Source organism: Atractosteus spatula, chromosome 19 (assembly GCF_055471065.1).
Source record: "Atractosteus spatula isolate fAtrSpa1 chromosome 19, fAtrSpa1.hap1, whole genome shotgun sequence".
Lineage (NCBI taxonomy): Eukaryota > Metazoa > Chordata > Actinopteri > Semionotiformes > Lepisosteidae > Atractosteus > Atractosteus spatula.
This window is the reverse complement of record NC_142724.1, coordinates 4,934,582-4,955,176: the sequence shown is the minus strand read 5'-3', so window position 1 is coordinate 4,955,176 and position 20,595 is coordinate 4,934,582. Positions and strand designations below refer to the sequence as shown.

The 20,595-nt window shown below is 35.7% G+C and overlaps 1 protein-coding gene across 1 annotated transcript; it reads right to left on the bottom strand.

The window, feature by feature from the left end:
- Positions 1-215: 215 nt before the first annotated feature.
- Positions 216-18,448, bottom strand: oprl1 (opiate receptor-like 1). The gene is given in 3 exon segments (XM_088937349.1): positions 216-826; positions 3,409-3,764; positions 18,237-18,448. Coding segments are annotated over 3 exon segments (1,179 nt in total).
- Between the last annotated feature and the right edge of the window lie 2,147 nt (positions 18,449-20,595).

Sequence of the window (20,595 nt, the reverse complement as noted above, 5' to 3'; positions counted from 1 at the left end):
GACATTTCTTTAGGCATTAGAAACAAAAAGCACCAATTGACAAATTTAACACCCTGGTCCGGCTTCATTTTAACAGATGACAGAATAATTAAGGCCATGAAATACATCTTCTAATTTTTGTTTTAAAATCAGAGCTGTGAAATCTCTGTCCACTACAAAAAAGCCCCTTTATCCCAATGGTGTTTGTGTTCAGTGTGGTATAATACACAGGAATGCTAAAGGGCTGTTATTTGGGTAAGCTCAGCGTTCGAATTGCCGGGCTTTGGTTGGGGCGTGCTGACTAGTGGCAGCTCCACGCCTAGTCATGCTGGATTACTAGTCCCATCTGCATTCTTGCAATTGTAGGCCACCTCTTTGGCGATGCTCCTCATCCTGCTGGACTGCTGTAGCTCCATGCGGAAAGTGGAAGGGTAGCAGAACTCCCTGAAGCAACGCTTGAAGTTTTCATCCAAGAAAGCATAGAGGACAGGGTTCAGGCTGCTGTTGACGTAGCCCAGGGCGATGCAGAAATGCATGACGGCCACAGTGAGCTCGTTGTCCAGAATGAAGCCAAGAGACTGGACCAGCACCATGATCTGGACAGGGGTCCAGCAGACTACAAACACGGCCACCACGATGAGGACCATGCGTGTGATCCGGCGCAGATTCCGGTCCTTCTCCTTAGAGCCAGAGAGCACCCTCACATTCCTCAAGCGCTTCACCATCAGGCTGTAGCAGATCGTGATGATGGCCACGGGAATGACAAAGGAGAAGAGAAAGACACATGTACCGAACACAGGATCCCAGTAGCTGCGGGGATGAGGCAGGACAATAATACACTCAATGCCTGCGGGAAACAAGAAACCAATAAAACAAAAAGAAAACCACATTGAGGTCAATTCAAAAAGCTTAGTTCCCCATGAAATCTTTATAAAAGGCTGGAAAACAAATGTTCTATACTACAAATCACTCAAAAAATACCATTAGTCCAGCTTAATTCCTAGAGCAAAAATTTTAAACTTTTATCATTGCTACTGTGTCCTTTGTGGTGCCTCTCCTGATTCACTTGCCTTAAGATAAGATCACTTTATTGCCCATATACAATTTCTTGTATTAGGAATTTGTCCATAAGACACAGGCAGGGAGAGAAAAGCTTGGGGTCAGAGCGCAGGGTCAGCCATTTATACAGCTCCCCAGGAGCAGTTGGGGTTAAGGGTCTTGCTCAGGGGCCCAACAGAGTAGGACTCCTCTGCCGGCTTTGGGATATGAACTGGCAACCTTCCAGCCACAGGCGCAGATCCTTAGCTACAGAGCCATGCAGCACTTGTGAAATCCATTACACTTAAAGGCAGGTCTCCTGACAGTTTTGACTGTAAAACCACATTACAGTTTGATACATCCATCATATTGTATTGTTTGCACAAAGTTCATGTAATTTTCTCTCTTTAAGGCACAGGTTTAGCTATGTCCAGCCATTATTAATGTCAGCTTGAATGGTAGTTAATTTACTACACCTGTAAAAAGAATGTTTCTTTCCTGCCTATACAGTAGTTCTTTGTGTTATCAATGCAAGACAAGTCTAAGATGTCGGTATACAGGTTCAAGAGGCAAACATTCATCTAAGAATTAGTTGGCAATATGCAATATGAATGATACACCTAAGGCAATAATAATAATAATAATATAAGGAGTGCAATATGATTTTCCATTATACTTAATGGTTAGCATGACTCAGTGGCTGAATAAAAGAACAGAAAAGAAATTAAGGTCTGGATTATAAACTGTTTTTTAGTTTCATTCTGTCACTTATGAAAAAGATCTTCATTACAGCTGGCAATGTAAATCATAATAACTTAAATATCGAAGTCACATAGATGCACAACAGAAATTTCAGCTTTCAATTCAGTGAGGATTCCTCTACATACAGTATGAGAGTCCTGCCTAAAGGCAAATTAAAGTAAAAAAAATCAAGAAAAATATAAAAAAGTTAAAAAAAGGAAATGTTTTAATGCCTAAAGTAACTAATTAGCACATTATTTGACACTGCAACAATACACCAGCAGCAAATATCTTGACATTCTTTCCTTAAAATTAATTTTCATGAAAAAAGACAAGAGGTACAGTAGATGCCAGTCAGTAAGTGTGAAGACAAATTATATAATCACATGCAAACATCTCATATTTTGAAAATTATACTTTTATGTAATAACTTAATTTCAATCTTTTAACTGTAATTTGTTTTCCAAGACAAAGAAATAAACAGCTTAAGGTGTCATTAATTAAAAATGGATAAAGAACTATTTTTTTCTGGAAAACACTACTGACAGACTGAGGCTTAAAGATTTTAGTCCACTATTTCTAATGAATGACTGCAATCGGTCACAAAATATGATAATTCTTTATCAGTATTTTTTGTCCAGTTCATTGAACCGGTATTAACAAGAAGTGATTAATTAATAAATTCCACCATTAAGTCATCTTGAAAAAGACTTGACTGAACCCTGGGCAGGTGATATTGTACAGTATGTTGTTCACAACAAAAACATTTTTCTTTCTGGGGGTTTGCCTTGTCAATCATGTTTAAGTTAATATTAATTTTACATGTCTGTCTTTGCAGTTTTAAGAGCTTTTAAGGTTTTAATAATCTTTCCAGTCATTTTCAGACTGGTCTCTTTTCTCTTTCTGAATATGAAATACTAACAAATATTTTCTTCTGCTCCACTGCTTTTCTTAATACATTGAGGTTAATGTCTGACACAGTTGAATTATTTTAGCCTTATGCACTGAATTAAATATTTTATATAATGCAATATCATATCCACTGTGACCAGATTTATGTCACAGTGAAATCAAACAATACAGTGAAATTCACAATAAATTAGGACTAAGAAAGCTCACTAACTAAGAATTTAATTTGTAATAGATACGGTACAAATGAGGGCCACCTGATCTAATTTATTTCCTTGTCAAGTCAAACATTTGTGATTACAATGGCTTATACTGTAGATCAAGATTTTTTACTTTTTTCTGTTTTTAAGAAATGCACCAAAGAAATGTCTTGGAGCTTTTACATTATCGTATAGTCTAAAATTCTAACACAACCAGCAGAAATTTGTTCATCCAGCAAATTAAAATGTCCTGTACACAGCATGTGTGATCTCTGTAATATATTTGAGAGGTGTTGTTGAAGAACCTAAGTCATCAACTTAAAAAATATCTTGGGGTTTCAGCATTTCATTCTGCTTGTTATGACTGTATATTCTGTCAAGATGTGCACGTTATAAAAGGGCTGTGTGTAAAATTTTAAAGGTATATTCAATCTGATCACTTGGATAGCAATGGAAACCATGCTAAAGTAATAATCTTTCACTTACAGTACAACAGCTTTTTCAACGCACTTAGAAAGAAGACATTTCTGTCATTACATACCAATGAGCTCAACCTCTGCAGCACCCATCACCATGGCTGGTATACCGATTGCGGAGGCCAGGGCCCAGATGCAGATATTTATGACTTTGGCTTTATGGGGTGTCCTCATGTCAAGAGCTTTCACAGGGTGACATACTGCAATGTAACGGTCAACACTCATCATGGTGAGGGTGAAGGTGCTGGTGAACATGTTATAGTAATCGATTGAGATAGCGATCTTGCAGAGCACATTTCCAAATGGCCAGAAGCCCAGGAAAACATCTGTGCCTTGGAAAGGTAATGTGATGAGGACCAGAGAATCGGCAAGGGCTAGGTTAAAGATGTATATGTTGGTCGCGGTCTTCATCTTTGTGTACCTGCAAACAGTAAAATAAAAAAAGTGCATTAGAATTTTTCTAGCAGCCGAGAAGCACTTTGACTCCCTGAAAAAGAGAATGAGATAGGCCTTTGTTACCCACAGAATACACAGCCATATTGTGAGCCATATTTGCCCTATTATAGCTATTATATTTTATTTTATATTATATTTCCCCATTATATTTGTCCTATTATATATGCTATTCATATACCAAAGCTTCTAAGATTGATGTGAAATGAGATTAATGGGACAATGCCGCTCTGCTTTCATTCCCTGGAGCCAAAGGTCAGATTTGATTAGAACTACTGTGCCCTGTGTTGACTTTTCAAATCCCTGTCTTTCAGCTGGAATGGATTTAGATCTGGAATGGGAAATTGTGTGACTCAGAGCTACAAAGGGGAACTGAACTAAAACCTCTAAAAACAGTCATACTGTTTCATCAGAACGTTAAAAACATTTCCCCTTGTTGTCAGAATTCATCTGACTTTCTTTAGGCTAGAAACAAAAGAAAGTACATGAGTGTAAATCTTAATTCACATTTGCATGCTTTGAATTTATCTGCTCTCAATTTAGTTTTTCCTACAAAAAGATTTTGTCTTCCACATGCGCAGTATCTTCCAATGTGTGTATTGCTGGGAACAAGTACAGTGCTACTTGTTTGAGTGATTATCTCTTAGAGTGATATACTGTACACAACACAGAATCAAAGAAGAAAACAAAATTGAATATTACTGCTGTATATATTTTGATTTTGTAAGACTTTCATGGACTAAATCCTACTGAAAAGACATCATGAGCAAACACACTATTATTTCATTACAATGGATCAAACTGGATATTTCCTTTTCAGATAGAAATAGCCAAATCAGATATTGTTTTTAATAGCTTCAGGATCCTGATATGATTATATTTTATGTAAAGGAATTCTAAATTAAGCCATGTTGTGAGCTAGGTCATTAGCAATCCACCAAATTCCCAAGATGATACAGTACATCAGTAAATTGATGTATTGAGTTTTAAAAACATATTGAAGGAACAATAGGTGGATAATTATGATTTTAATTCATACTATATATTATAGTGCAGTTGAGGTTAATGGAACAGTAAAAATGTTTTCAAATGCCAAGTTCTGCTCAAATGCTCTGTCTCATTCATTTATTATTTATTATGTACTGTTTTGTAATGTACTGCCTACATTGTGTGATGCTGTCTATGTCGTCAGCTGTACAGTGCATGTCCTAAGAGTACAACACAAATACTGTAAGAATTCCAATATACATGTACACATGGCAATAAACTCCTCTACTCTACCCATTCATATACTGTATATTTAATCTTTGGAAGAAAACATTGATTCTGTTTCATATGTAGGACACCATTGTACATTACAATATTGTCTAAACCAGTACAGGATAAAAAAGACAGATGCGAAATTAAAAAGCAATGCTTCCAATATTTTAGGGTGTATGCTTTATTGTATATATTTGAGCTACCTGTATATAAATTCTGTATATACTGTAACACCAAATTTAATACTTAAAGGAGTATTTGTAAGTGTTTGTATGCTTAGAAAACCTAGTAACTACTAACTTCTTTTGGGAATGAGCTGAACATATTGCTGCTGGAAGAATAATTAGAATGTAATTATGTATTAAAATTCTGTTTTTGCTGTTGATGAATTACATAATGAATAAATTAAAATGGCTAATTAGCTGTCTTATAAGAGTTGACTGAAGTGATTGCTAGTATGAGCTAAATGTGCCTTGTAGAATACTGTATTTAAAAATGCTTCCAATAAAGACCTGTACTATAATTTGCTGTAATCATCGTAGCCTTAGAAATATGTAATGTTCTCCTACACTCAATTTGGAATGTTTAGCATATGTATGAAGCTAAAAAGGCAAGATATCTGGTCTTTTGGTATTAGTGATGGCAAATATACTTGTTCACAAATAATGCTTGTTTGCTTCTGGTAAACACATGGAAACAATACTGTGACAAGCTGGTCACTCCTCGACCTGGTGTTTAACATTTAGCAATATTAAATAGTTCACTCATATAATAGTAACTGTCAACCATTACATTATCAGAACAGAAAACATCAGTAAATAAATTGATGCCTTTCAGCCTGGCTGACTTATAGAACTGTCACTAATAAGCCGTACAGCATACTGTATAAGCCATACTGTAAGCCATACAGTCATGAACATATTTTTAATAATCGTGTATTGTATTCAACGTACAGTAGGTAGCTGCATCAGCATGTGTAGGCTGCAAAGATACAAGTAAAGGTTTATTTCATGCTGAAAAGAGATGAAAAGAAACACAATGTTTCGGCTGTTGGAGCCTTCTTTGGGTCTTCCATGTTTATTTAATATGTTACACCAAAAGTTTATATTGGTTTTTCTATGTCTTTCTTAGTCAGAATATACTTTTACATTAAACAAACAGTGTGAGCCACAGATAATAACATAGATTAGGGTAACTGCTTAAAATTCCCTTTTGCAGCTTGACCACTCAAGCACATCTTTGCTGCACATAGAAGTTCACCACATTTTCATAGTGTTTATAATACATAGCTACTTCAGCTTCGACCACTGGGATAGGTAAAATGTTACAAAACTAACATTTCCTGGTAAAAGGAAGTAGAGAAACTGTAGGCCTCCTCCAGAGCACTTTATCATTCAGAATCCACTGCACAAAGTTTAAAAGGTATAAATATAGTATTTATTTTAATATAAGCAAAAATGTGTTGAAATTCTAGTCATGGACTAATTATTTCAAAGCACCTATTGTCTTTTGGTTGTTCATCTTTGTGACTTGCTAATAAAGGTTAGGATCACACATCTGAAACATTGATATTATTTTCCAGGGGTCTTTTGAAAGAGGAGACATGTAAATAGTGTTAATTTCAATTTGAATCATGATCTGATGGGAATGTCAGTTTTGTCTTTTTATATGCTAACAGGTACACTTTTTAAGTGAACTTTAAAGAAATGTGAAATTGTATATTTAGGTATGAAAATTTGATAATTGTTAAATCTTTTTAAACAAAGATTGTGATGCAAGCTTTGTTTTGAGTCAAAACACCATATGGGTTTTTAAAGCAGAACAGCAGGGCATAATTGTTAACATTATTATTTCAAACACAAATGAACAGAAGTAATGTGAAAGTCTGTGCTAATTTCAATTTCAATGAAAACCTTGACATTCACATAATAGAAATAATCAAAGAAATTATACTGTGGGCTGTTTGAATGATAGTCTATGGGTCTCAACATCTGGTTCTCTGGTTCGAAATTGTTCTTCACATTTATTAGAAGAAGCGACAGTTTTCACATTTAAATTTGTATCTGTCACTTCTCTCTGAGTCTAGTGCGATGTTTTTTTAGAGCAAGATCAAATGTCACATCTGAAGGCATTGCTACACTGTAATGATGTCTGAGATTAAATACACTTTCATGCAAATTTTACATACAGTAGCTAAAAAAAGCCTAACATCTGACAAAAAAAAACATTGTGATCAAAGCAGTTCATGCATCCATTGATCCATTCACCCATCCATCTTTCTTTGTGGTGCTCTGTAGCTCTGTATGTAGCTCTTGTTTGACGTCATCTTTATGGCTCATCATTACAGTACAGTCTCTCCCACAATCCCTACAGTCTGCACAACGACATTCACAACAGGGTGCTACTTAATCTCCCTGAACCATGCTGAGCTCTTCTTCTGTGCTTCTTGGTGCACTGAACTTGTTGCCTACTGATCTTGCTACTCAGTCGGCTGGATAATAAACAACAGGACCTGTTCAAAGTCTCCACTTCATTTTTATATTTGCATAGCTTGTTTTAGCATTTTTGCAGATACAGAAGTGCACTCAATGTTGACATGAGGGTGTGGGAGTCTGTCAGTACGGCATTCTGTGTGCAACAAGGTGGTGTATTTTTTTAATATTCCAGAAATATATGAGCCAGCTGTTCACAGTATGGTATGTGTTTGTAACTGCATCTCAGCTCACTGCCTCTCATATTTTATATTACATTATGGAGGATATGTTTAGAATTTTTTTTCCTCCATTTTAAATAAATATATACTGTATAAGTAAAAAAGAGCTTTCTTCTTAGCATTTATTCAATCTGAAAAACAAAACAGAAAAGGCTGGAGTTAATGGATATGCTTCCCTAAAATTAAATTGTACAAGTCTTGACAGGATCAGTGACATTTTCAAGAAATTACAAAGCTTCTCAAGCCATTTTCATGTATGATGTAGAAATAATTGCAATGTCTACACTGTCATGTGTAAGCAACCAATATAACTTACTGAATGAATGTGACATTTGGCTATTAGTTGTATAATCAATTATACAACTAAAAAGATCTGTGGGACTGGATTATTGTTTTGTATGCAATAAACTGTTGTGTCTTAGTAGAATAATTACAAGAGAATAATTACATTAAGAATGTAACTATAAGCCCATTGGCTCTGCGCTGAGAAACAGCACCATTCATATTGCAAAACAAAATGTCTTGCCAAAATTGGCATGTTCTGCATTTAATAAATGACTTTGGAAATGGTACGTAGGTTTTTGAGTTTCAAGGAAAGTATTCAGAGTGCTGGATAATATGTTAATCTGACCACAGCCAGCCTGATGAATGGCATCCCAATTCCTAAATTCCCTACAAACCATGACTTTACAATTGTTTTCTCATTAATGATTGTAATAGTCTAAAGTCATGTGTTACAACCTGGAGAGCTTTTCTTGACAATAACATTAAGCAGCCAATGGGAAGTGCATGTTTGCACTCCCAAACAAAGTGAGCACTCTCTTTTATTAAGACAGCAAACTTTCCAATTATCGTTACTACAGGCTGTGAAAGGTTAAGTAGGGAAATGCTTCAAATTCACATGTCCCTGCTTTCATTTGAAGAGATACTGTCAAAGTGCAAGACTTTTGTTTGTCCTTTAGGCTAAAATATGAGGTGCACCCATTGCTTGCCAGGAAAGGCACTGACTCCCCTGAACTCTGAATTGGAAGAAGCAGTTAGAAAAGGGATGGATAGATGGACTTATGGGAGTGACTGCTTTAGCTTTTTGAAAAAAAAAACATACATAAAACATGCTAGACATTTGAGACTTGTAAATATAATCAGCAGTGGGAATCAGATGTGTAAAGTACAATCTAAAATTGAAGGGCAGGAGCTGTTACATAAAGGGAGTACTGTCATTAGCTCTTCTTTTATCTGTAAATGAGCCTACTACTTTTGTAAACCATCAAGAGTATTTCAAATTAAATCCATGAAAAATAGCACTGGACTTGATTTAAGTTTGTAAAGCAGCAGTTCTGAACTAAGGACCACTTAGTGAAATGTGAGTGGGATACAAGATTTATATTCTAAGATAAGTGAATGTAGCTCTCTCAGGGAACATAACACAGGAATAAAATACACAACAAGCTCTTGAAAGCAATGGCTTAATAATGTACACACTATATCTATGCATGAAGATACTATACGTAAAGTCTATTGCATGTCAACAGGAAACACGAGATCTGTCTCAAGACATCATCTTCTAGTCCTATCAGAAACCACAGCTGTGCTCTGCAGCTGCATATTAAAATTTGACTGTACTGATCACAGGAAAACTACATACTGGATCTAAAAAGTAATTAGTTAACATTAACTACATAAAATAACCATTAACTATAATTATAAAATTAAATAATCACAAAGCTAAAATTGATAGCATTTCTATCCCAAAGCCATTTACATACAGTACAGGAGGGTACCCACTTCAACCACCACTGGAGTGCAGTTCCCATCTGTGCAATGAGTTGGACAGTTCAGAGCCTGAGGAGGTTCATACCTCTATTTTTATGAAGTATCATGGGATGTGATGTTTAATGACCAGAATGGCAGAACCTCAATTTAACATCTCATCTGAAGGGTAGCTTCTCCTGCAACAGTATCCCCATACTGAAGCTTAGATTTTGGAAGTTGTACTGTAGTTCAGAGGGAGAGAACCACCTCCTGGTCCACTAACATCACTTACAGGCAGCAAAGGTTTAAGGTGCTTGATGGTATAATTAAGAAAAATCTAAATGACAAAAAAATCATTACTTATTCATTTATTTATATGTGTTTCTATGAATTCTTATTAGTAAAAGCTAACAATTAGTCTACTCTTGCTATACATACAGTATAGTCTGCAAATGCCTACATGCATACTAACTAACTTCAAATTGGGGTTTTGAAAACATGCATTGTGCTGCCAAGTGAAAAACAAAATAATGTTCTGCTGTATCCTATTTATTATATGCATACTGTATATTTTAACTTAATTTTCATGATATTAGTATTGTAATTAATAAACGTGAATAAACTTGTTCAAAGAGGTTATAGACAAGAATGAATGAGATACTTACATACTGTATAAGACTGCACAAATAGAAGGCAGAGCACATGGCTATGATCAGCTGCCCAGGGGATTGTGTTTACTGTTCAACACAATTGCAGTTCAGGGCAATCAGATTGAGTTTCTGATTAACTGGAAGTGCCTGGTACTTATTGACAGACTGACACTCCTTCATTATCTCTTACAAAAAATATTGAGGACTCAAGAAGATTTTACCACACTGCAGAAAAAAAAAATAAATTGGTTCGAACTGTCCAAAGTGCTGAATTTTGTTTAACGAGCAGTTTTCATGTAGGACAAAAACAGAATATTGTTCAAAAAGATCAGAAATGCAGCAACCTTTAATAGTTGTAAAGCATCTGTGCTTATTATGGTGAAAAAAATAATGAAAAGTAAGAACATACAGTAGGCGAATATGAAAGGTTATAGCTGGGAGGAGGTCATTTAGCCCATTTGGTAGTTAGTAGCTAACTGATACAAGTATCTCATTAGACTCTTTCTTGAAAGAAGCCAGGATTTAACAACACGGCTGGGTAGCTTGTTCTATGTGCCCACAACCAAAGACAGATAATAATAATAATTAATAATAATTGCTTACACTTTATGTGTAACAGGCAACATTCATGAAACGTCTTCCAGAGGAGTAGAGTAACCTTGGTACATTCTGCAGGTGAATGGCATACACAGGTGAGGACTCACGGTAGTCAAACTACATTTCTTGATATGCCCCATCTCAGCAACAGTTCTCTACAGTGTCAGAAGCACTTAGACTGACTCTTGCCTACTGGCTCCCATTCCTAGCTCACATCCAGATCAGGGTTGCCACCCAGATGTAAATGCAAACACAAATATCTCAATGAACACTAACCTGAGGTATCTAGCTCAAACAAGACTAAAGCCCTGCAACTCTGTGTATATCTGCATCAAGGCCCTCCCTTAGCTTCAGCACTGTGGCTTGATAGAGATCCTCAGGGAGCGATGTGATGGCTTAAAAAGGCACATCAATAAACCCTTTGAGGAACTACCACTTCAACAACAATAGTGAATTGAAGATTTTATTGTATTGACTGGGCCCTTAAGGATCTCACTGTGTGGTGGCAATGTACTGGCCAAAGTTCGAGATCCGAATTTGCAACCATTGCTATCAACCCAAGACATACAAAGCAAGATGGATAAAAGGGAACCAAATTGATTTTTATTTATTGTTTAAATGGCTTGCAAATTAAATGTAGTAACATTTTAATTAATGTCTCATGACTTTGTCTGTGAACATATTTTTCATTAGCTTTAATTTTCCAAAACATAACAAATCAATTGTAAAACAGCAACAACAAAAAAACATTTCCTCCAATACACATCTTATTACTGCCATTAGAACATATAATTGGATTGGCTAAAGATTCAGTTCATAAAAAGGCATTCAATATGTTCTGGTAGACGCTTCTGTTTGCTATTAGAAATATGATAGTAGTTGTAATGTACAGTATATTGTAATCCTTTCTGAAATTTGTGAGGAATTATAAATCTGTGAAAATGAATATATAACTTTAATATGTATAATATTCAATGTAAGCATTGAAAAGGGGCTTAACACTGATACAAACACAATACATGTACAGTACAATGATGTTTTTCAGTACTGTATATTCAATGTATCTGCACTGAATTTGTTTTAAATTTCCAGTATTGTGCTTTTTCTCATCTGCTCCTGAAGTGGCATATACAGAAAAATGAACATGTCTTGTGCTGTTTGCAGCATAGCATTACAATTACCACTACAGTATGGCTAAAAGTATCATTGTATTTGGCATTAAATGCAAGAAACAAGAGAATTTCACATGCAGAATGTGTGTTTTCAAACTTCAGATTTTTGACCATTTTTAGGTGACAGCCGCACGGCTTACAAGAAACTAAACAATCTGGCCAAATTTCTGTGTTGAGGAAACAACAAAACAACACTTTTCCTGCATTTCAAATGCATCCTAAAGCACAGCAAATGCATCAGAATATATCTAGCTCTTAATGAAACCCTAAAACTAACCCTAGCTCGGGCACTTCTGGAACACACGTACAGTAATGGATCAAAAAGCATGCCTACAAATACTGTGTTCAAAACGTCACCCAAACGACTCTCAACTAGCCAGAAAGATTTAAAGTATATCTCTTACATCACTCAATATCATCATACTGTACAGTCCAGTGTAAGAGAGCAGTCATACACAATTAGACATCCCTGATGTGCAGCAAAATAGCATAATCCAAGGAAAAAGACCTTTCATTACAGTAAAAAAAAACTTTACTTTTCATTGACCCAATGTGTAGTGGGGAACAGATAGATTCAGAATCAATAGAGGATACATAGTTATAGTTTGAAAACATAATGTTAAAATCTAAAAATAAACTAACCTCCAAAACAATGTCCCAGTCAAAGAGGTTACTGGTTAAATTATTTTAATAGAGAAATTAAGAAAAAAAATCTGTCTTTGTATTTGTGTACCAGTTCCTATTATGCACATGTACCAATATACCTATCCAACATAAGATGGATAAAGGAGATAGTGGATAAGACACTAGGAAACAGCACCTGGAAACACCAACTAACAGACCAAATAAATGTGACGATGCAAAAAAACAAAAAAGACAATCATAAAAATAAAACTTGAAAATACATTTTGTATAACTTTCAAATATACCACATCAAATTTTCTCATGAAAAACCCTACTCTTTACATGGGGGATTTCATACATTAAGACAATGCCATTATTGCTGATACAATATTCTATAAAAAGTGAGTCTTAAGAAACTCCAAAAACTAGCTTCTCTTTCTGCAGTGTTGCAGAAAGAATTTTCATAGCAAGGCCTCCCTTTGATGGAAATTTGTGTGACAGCCTGCCAGTCCAACACATCTCAGCACTTGACATGTGAAGAATATGTGCTGAGAAACCCAAAGAGTATCTGTACCTTGTCATGTCCTGAATAAGGCAATAAATAATAGCAGAGACAATACATTTGTAGTTTTGACCAAATAAACAAGACAGTACAACTTCTAAAATACAGGTATGAATAAAAAATGTAATCATTGGATTCTCAGCAACCAGCAGCTAGTCTTAGTAGAACTGGCGACAGTATAATGATGAGGTATAAAAACTAATAGACAATTTTGTGGGAGAGGTAGTCAATTAAGATCATACTCCGATCATACAGAACTCCTACTTCTTTTTTCATGATAGATCATATCCAGTATGATCTGGTATTTGCAAACCAGACAGGTGAATCTAAAAAGAAGAATAGATTAATCTGAGCTGGAATAAAACTGATAGACATATCGGCCTTCAATGACCAGGACAGGAGACTGCAGTTAGAAACATCTTAAACAGTATCATTGACCATACTGTATGTAAGCAGCTTATCCTAGGGATGCATTCAGAACCAATACTAAACTGATTTCTGATTGTTTAATTGTCACTTCAGCTACTAAGGATTAGGTGGAACAGAGACTTACAATGTAACAGAGCCAACCCCTGCCATATACCATGCAGAGAAAATCATGTAATTACTAATTTAATTAAGCTCCACTATTATACAGCCACCTCTCAAACCTGCTAGATGTGTAATCATCTAAAAAAGGCGACAAAAAGACATCACGAGAGAGCAGATGAGGTGCGTATTAAGGAATTATGTATACTGTACATGATTTCAAATTATGCAGTGCATCTACCCCTGGGCATGTTCCTGTGTTTCTTCTGTTTCTATATATAGTTCCATCCAATGAAATCTTAAAGAGTTCCTGTTCAGAGGAAAATATTTGAGTTTGTCATCACGTTGTCCAAAAGTATGCTCTTTACAATGTCCTTCCCAAAGGCAGTCTTACAGGAAGATTCTTTAAATCACAATGTAATCGTGCACAGATGAAGGTATCCATGATGTTGCACCCACTGACATCATCAGTAGACCTCTCAGGTGTTTCAGAACACTGGAGACATTGGCTAAGAAAGGTGTCAAATAATTCTGAGAATTCCAAAATTAAAATTATTTAATTATACCCCCTGAAGTAGAAATGTACTGTAACAACAAGCATATAAAAAAGAGACACAACCAAATGTGAAAAGCTGGTATACTATGATTTTTTCACATCCAAAGCACATTGCTGCCTTGGCAACCAATTAATTTCTTACTGAATAATTGAACAAGCAGTTCTTTTATAGTCTTAGTTTTACACTTTTGATTTTATACATATATATTATAAAGATTCATGGATCTTTCGGCAGACAACTTTATGGATCACAATTACAGTTTTCAAGTCATGCCAGAGGCCACTGTAATATATGCATTGTTTCCAGGAATCTGCTTGCCTCTCAGGCCATCTGTAGAGTGGGTGTGGAGTGAACTGTTTTATAGTTTTATAAAATCATTGCAGATGATTTTTTGCAAAAAGCTGGCAAAATCTAAATACAGAAAGAAACAGTGCTGATACCACCTGCCAAGAGGGAAATGTCTGCTGTTTGGTGAATCTTTCTCCAACCTTTGTAAGCACGATTTCATAAAACCATTTTTTCATCTCTCTCCCTCACTTTTGTGCCTCTAGGGTTTGTAAATATAATTAAACACAATAAATAAATTAAATACAGAGATCACCTAATTTGAGAAAGCAAAGCTGTTTTGTGAGAGTAAGCAACCCTGGAAATGCAAATAGAAATGAGCCCTGAATTAAAATAACACAGCTGCCATTTCACCAGAACCAAAATTATTCAACTCATACGAAGTCAAGCTGGCTGTAAGAAAATGAACGGATTTAGCCTTCATAGCAATAATGAAGATCACCCACAAGTTATTGTTTCAGACCTTGCAATTCCTGAATAGCCCATTACTCAAATTCACATCTCATATGAAAACATGCCCCATTTCGTATTCAGCTTTGGAGCATAAACATCAAAGTCAAAGAAGTACAGCTGCTGCACTGTTTCCAACTGCCAAGCTTCTTACATTTGCTATGCCCATAAATAATCCTTCCTCCCCATTCTTTTGGGAAATGAACAGCAATGAACATTTCCCTTTTATTTTATTAGACCCTAGTGCTACTTTGTAGCACACCTACTGTTATGTTTTCCAACAATCACCTGTGGTGATCCATATTCAAGAAGCAGTGCAAAAGTCTACAAGTCACTCATTCATGTACGTATTCAGGATTAAGAACGCTTTTGAAAAAACAAGTAAGACCAATTGAATCACAACTAGAGGACTAAACAACACAAAATACTGATGTGACATGTAAGATGAAGACAATACTGACATTCACTTCTGTCCTTCAGGAAAGCCTTCAGAGAGGTATTCTTTTTCCTATGAATCAGATTACAAATAAGCCTTTATGAGGCTAAAGAATTTCAAATCTTTCTGCTCTAGTGTACTCTAGTGTAGAGTAAAAAGATGTGACAACCAGCCTAAGAGTCTTTAATCATGTTTAACAGCAACATTTTGTAAAATTAAGTTTTTTGTTAATATTTTAAACTTTTCATCAAAATACCCCTTTGTTAGCTTCATTCTTCTGCTTCTAGTTTTGAAGGCACACAATATCTAACATAGCAAAAAATATTAGCAGAAAAAAATCAGAATCTGGATCCGTAATACACCTATACCCTAAGGTTGTTTTGTTTCAAAATTAAAAAAAAAATAGATGTCGAACACAGCATACTGAAAAAAGAGAAGTATTTTGGATGGATGTGTTTGTACTGTACATAAAAATAAGAGTTAATACATTTACTTTTATACATTCATACTGTCTTATGTTAGTATTATCGTTTTTTAAAAAAGATAAATGGTTCCACCTCCATTTCATTGTTCCTTAACAACAGATATTCAAATGTGTTTGTAGTACTGACAATTATAAATCAGAACTCACATGTTGGTCAGAGTATGCTTTGGTACTGAACATTTCTAAGACAATGATAGCGGTGTTTAACTGAGGTAATTCAAAGCCATTGTTACTCGATGAACGTTAGTGTTCCACTGTTAGTGTTTGTCCTGAGCCAGTGGCATTCCATACTTCACAGATTGTTCTCTTAAGAGCTGCTATCTGCCTTAGCACTAGACACATTTTTACACCAGATACTGTAGCACTGACCATGGCTTCTACTGGGTTTCATACATGTCCTAGATAAATATTTATAGAGGACGTCTCTCTATATTCAGTACATTACACACCAGAGCTATTCAACCTGCAGTCTATCCAAGCCAGTCCTTTGAATAACTTTGCAGCAAGCAGCTGCTCACTTCAGCAATTAGTAAGTAGTAAGCAGGATCAATATAGTACCTGAGGTTCTGGTTGCACTAGTGTACAACAGAGAAGTGGATCAGAGGGGCTGTATATTAAGCGGTTCAGCTATGGATTGTTAGAAATTATATTTTATTTATTTTCTATTTCCTATTTGTATTTTGCTATGAAAATATTTCTAAAACCCTAAAAATGACCACCATAAAAACAAATGCCATTGTGGTAATACTTCACACTGAATTTCTCAAAAAGATGTCACATCAAAAACATAATGTTTTAAGCATCTCTCAATGTCTTCAAAACATTTGCTATTGACTGGATTTGGAAATTGAATAAAGTATAAGTGAATAACTTTAAGTTCCACACCAACCTGGAATATCTTTGGTAACATTAACCAGAAATAGAATAGAAGCACTGACACTGGGTGAGTGTTGAGGAAGATTGTCAGATACCTGTGAACATCTAGTCAGCATTCACTCACATTCAAGGCTCACCTGCACAGCTGTCTCATGTATGCTCGAGCAAGCAACAACAGACATCTAGCAGATGATCTGCTGTTTTTGCCTGGGCCTGTTTTCTATAAGATGACCAGCAAGCTAAGGAAATACAATTCAGTACCCTATATCAACAACAATGAAGCACAAGAAAATAATTATGCTACCATGACTCAAAAAGGAAAACAAAAAGATCAAGTTAAACTATTTTATTGGACCATGTAGATTTGTTAATAGTGAGTGTGAACATGAAAAGCTGCATTGGCATTGGAGTTTGAACATGATGCTTTAAACAGTTGAAAAATAGAAAGATGTTTTGGCCTGATGAACTCAGTCTGCTCAGATCATGAGATATAAAGTAGTAATTGAAATATAATCACTTGGTTGCAAACAATTCAATGGGCTTTATTGGCAATAATGACTGATACATACAGTTCTGCCAAAGCACAACAACAGACAACAATATACAGTATTAACCACTCCAGAGAATACTGTATACTGTATATGGAACAGAACAATCACTGAAAAAAAAGAGCTGTCTGTTGTTTGATTTCTCTTTCTGCTGATTATGCTTTAATTTGCAGTTTTTTTTATTCATATTAAAAAAAGTTTAAAGTTTAAAAATTATTTTATAGCCAAGTGTGGTTGGACTTGTAAAAATACACATACAGTACTGTAGTTACAACAAAACTGGTGCTCAATCGCTTCACGTTTTGTGTACACAGCAATCACCTTTTCAAGGAAATCTTATGTTTAATAATCATAAAAATCCTCAAACACTTTTCTTTTTACTTTAAGATCTCAATACATACGTTTTATAAGCGCGCTCAAAGGCCGTTTTTCATCGTTGTTTTCGGGGCATTTCAGTAACCTTTTAGAGGTCGTCATGCAATGACACACATCACAACTTACTCAAGCAGATTTCTTTTTTCTGATATTGGTTTTGACTGATTAATTCGGTTGGAATACATAAACAAAAAATAATCAGTCGAACACATCAATGTTATCAAAGCAACACTGCGTATCCGAGGACTTTCATAATATGGCATTATGCGGAATTTTTAACTTTTTTTAAACTTGAAAGAGATACAGGAGCACAGCATTTCATTCCACCCACATTCCAAAAGAGGGAGCAAAAGAGCCAATAAAATAACTTAAATTTAAAAAATGTCTTGCTTTAAAAAACATACATTACAAAATGTTTAAGGCCAACAACGCGCAGTAAATGTTAAAAGTTTAAATAAAACATCTACTGTATGTTCGAGAGTAATTTGCACATCGGACGTGTCTTACTTACCTGATAATGACGTACATGACCAGACAATTTCCCACCAGCCCAACTACACAGACGATCATGTACAGTACAACAATTGTAATCTTCACGCCGATGGGCAGTACCCCCTCAAAGGTGTAGTTATAAGCACTGAAGTTCATGTTAAAAGCAGAGTCGTTGAGCAATCGGCTTAAACTGGGGTCTCGAAAACCACCTGGTGCATTTGGGAAATCCATGGTGAACTGCTAGCCTGTTTTTAAAGGAAACAAAAGGGAAACATTCCTGTCACATTTATCTCTAGACTCGGGTCCTGTTTGCAGACTCTTTGATTACAGCTGAATACACCCAGCTTTATGAATTATTTGCCTCAATCACTTTTACTTAGAAAGTATGTTACATAAGAATTTGACGTCAGGTCGCTTTGCACCCTAGTAATTGCGTTGCATATATCAAAGGCTCATAATTGATTTTTACAGGCAACGTTACAGTCAATACATATTTAATCAAAATGACTGGAGTCTAATCACTTGTCAAGTAACAGAAAAGATCCCCCAGCACGAAAGCTAAACCCCAGTTCTTTTGCGAGCCATACAAATCATTCAGTATAGTTTCAGGTACATACCGGTATATATTGCGAACTCCACCTCTCCTTCAATATCAGGTATTTTCTCTTTTTTTGTCTCCCAAGATGAATGTCAAAGGTTCCGGTTCAGTAGATTGTTTTTTTCCCCCTTCTTTTTAAATGTCCTCTCAGTGTTCTGTTTGCAATTCTCAAAGCCTGTTCAGGTTACTGTAGACCTCTAAGATGAACGAAACATTTTTTTTTACATGTGAGGGGGGAGGTGTGGTAGTGTGCTTGCTGATAGATAATGCTCAATTTAAAGCGGATGTTTTTTTTTTCAGCAGGCAACGCTGAAACCCCCCTTCTTCGTTTGTTCTGCAATCCAGATCTGATTAAGCTCAAGCAGTACTGTTGGAAGGTTTACTGTGTGTTAAGGGAGACTGTTATTCTTCGCTAGTCTTAAAATACAACGCGTCTTCGTTGCTTTCAGTCGAGTACAGCCATCTAGTCGGAAGACTGAGCGCCCTGGTACCTCTGTGTGTGTGTCAGTGCCTCCTGTATTTTTTTTCTCTTCTTTTTTCTGTTTCCTTATGCGGAGAAATCAAAACTTCTGAGGTCGAACTCAATTTGTCTCCAATCACGCACTCAGAAGCTACTAGCACTGCTACTGACTGAGTCTTGGGTGTTTATGCTTTACAGCATCGAGTTGCTGGGCTCCGTGCCCTAACTGCATTCGGGCTAGACTCCCTTTTTAAACAAAATTAAATTGGATGCACACTGTGTTGTGAACGATAAAAAAAAAACCCGATACGATTAAGAGTAATGCAGAGAAAAGCGTAAAATGGAGCTTTATATTAAATTACACAACTTGTGTTTCAGATATACAGAACGGTATGCAAAAACTTCGAGAGAACAGCCCAACAGACGAAAGTGTACTACAAACACAATCTGTCTCTTAAAGGGAATGTAAATTCTGTGTATACTGTATGTACTGTATGTTTTTGTCTGTACTTTACTTAGGTTTTTTTTTATTATGGAAACGTGTCATGAAAGCATTTTACTAGATGAATCAAACACAATGTAATAACACCACTCAAACCCATGCATGTACATACAGTACAGTATATACTGTACAATAGTATTGCGGTGGTATAGAAAAATGGCTATCAAATGGTTTTCAAGGAGACAGTGGATTATGTACAGTAAGTAGTTATTAGGATGGGACAACTAGCATCTTATGTTTTCATATAAATACCAAACAGGAAACATTTTTCAGTAAGTGGCTGTTCATGATTCAATCTTGGCGAATAGAGAAAGCCATATGAATAGCCCATGAATACTGTACATAATGACTTAATACTTAATACATCAACAGCACATTTTGCATTAACTCCATTGAAAAGCACGTGCTGTATCACTTAATAAGCAATCGCATTAAAGTAACAGGCGCTTATTATGAATTGATGCGTCATGGCACAGCTACTGTAATTACTTTACTCAGAAAGCTATTGCCCTGTGGTTGGACTGGCTACAGTTAGTCGCATATTTTTACATAGTTATTGTTTTCATTATTCTCATTATTTTTACACAGGTCGGTCTTAGCCCTATAGCACGTTTCTGTCTTCTTTCCAGGTTTCCATTAGTATCAAAGCATAGCAAGGACCACAAAATATTTTTATATCGAAAAAGATTTAAGAAAGAAACATTGAGCTTTGAAAATGTGGCGTTGCATGAGTGTAAGGTCATGTTCATTACTCGCGTGCACATCTTAAATACCAGCGCATTGTAGTCATCCTCTTCTCGTCCTTTCTCATTCCCAGC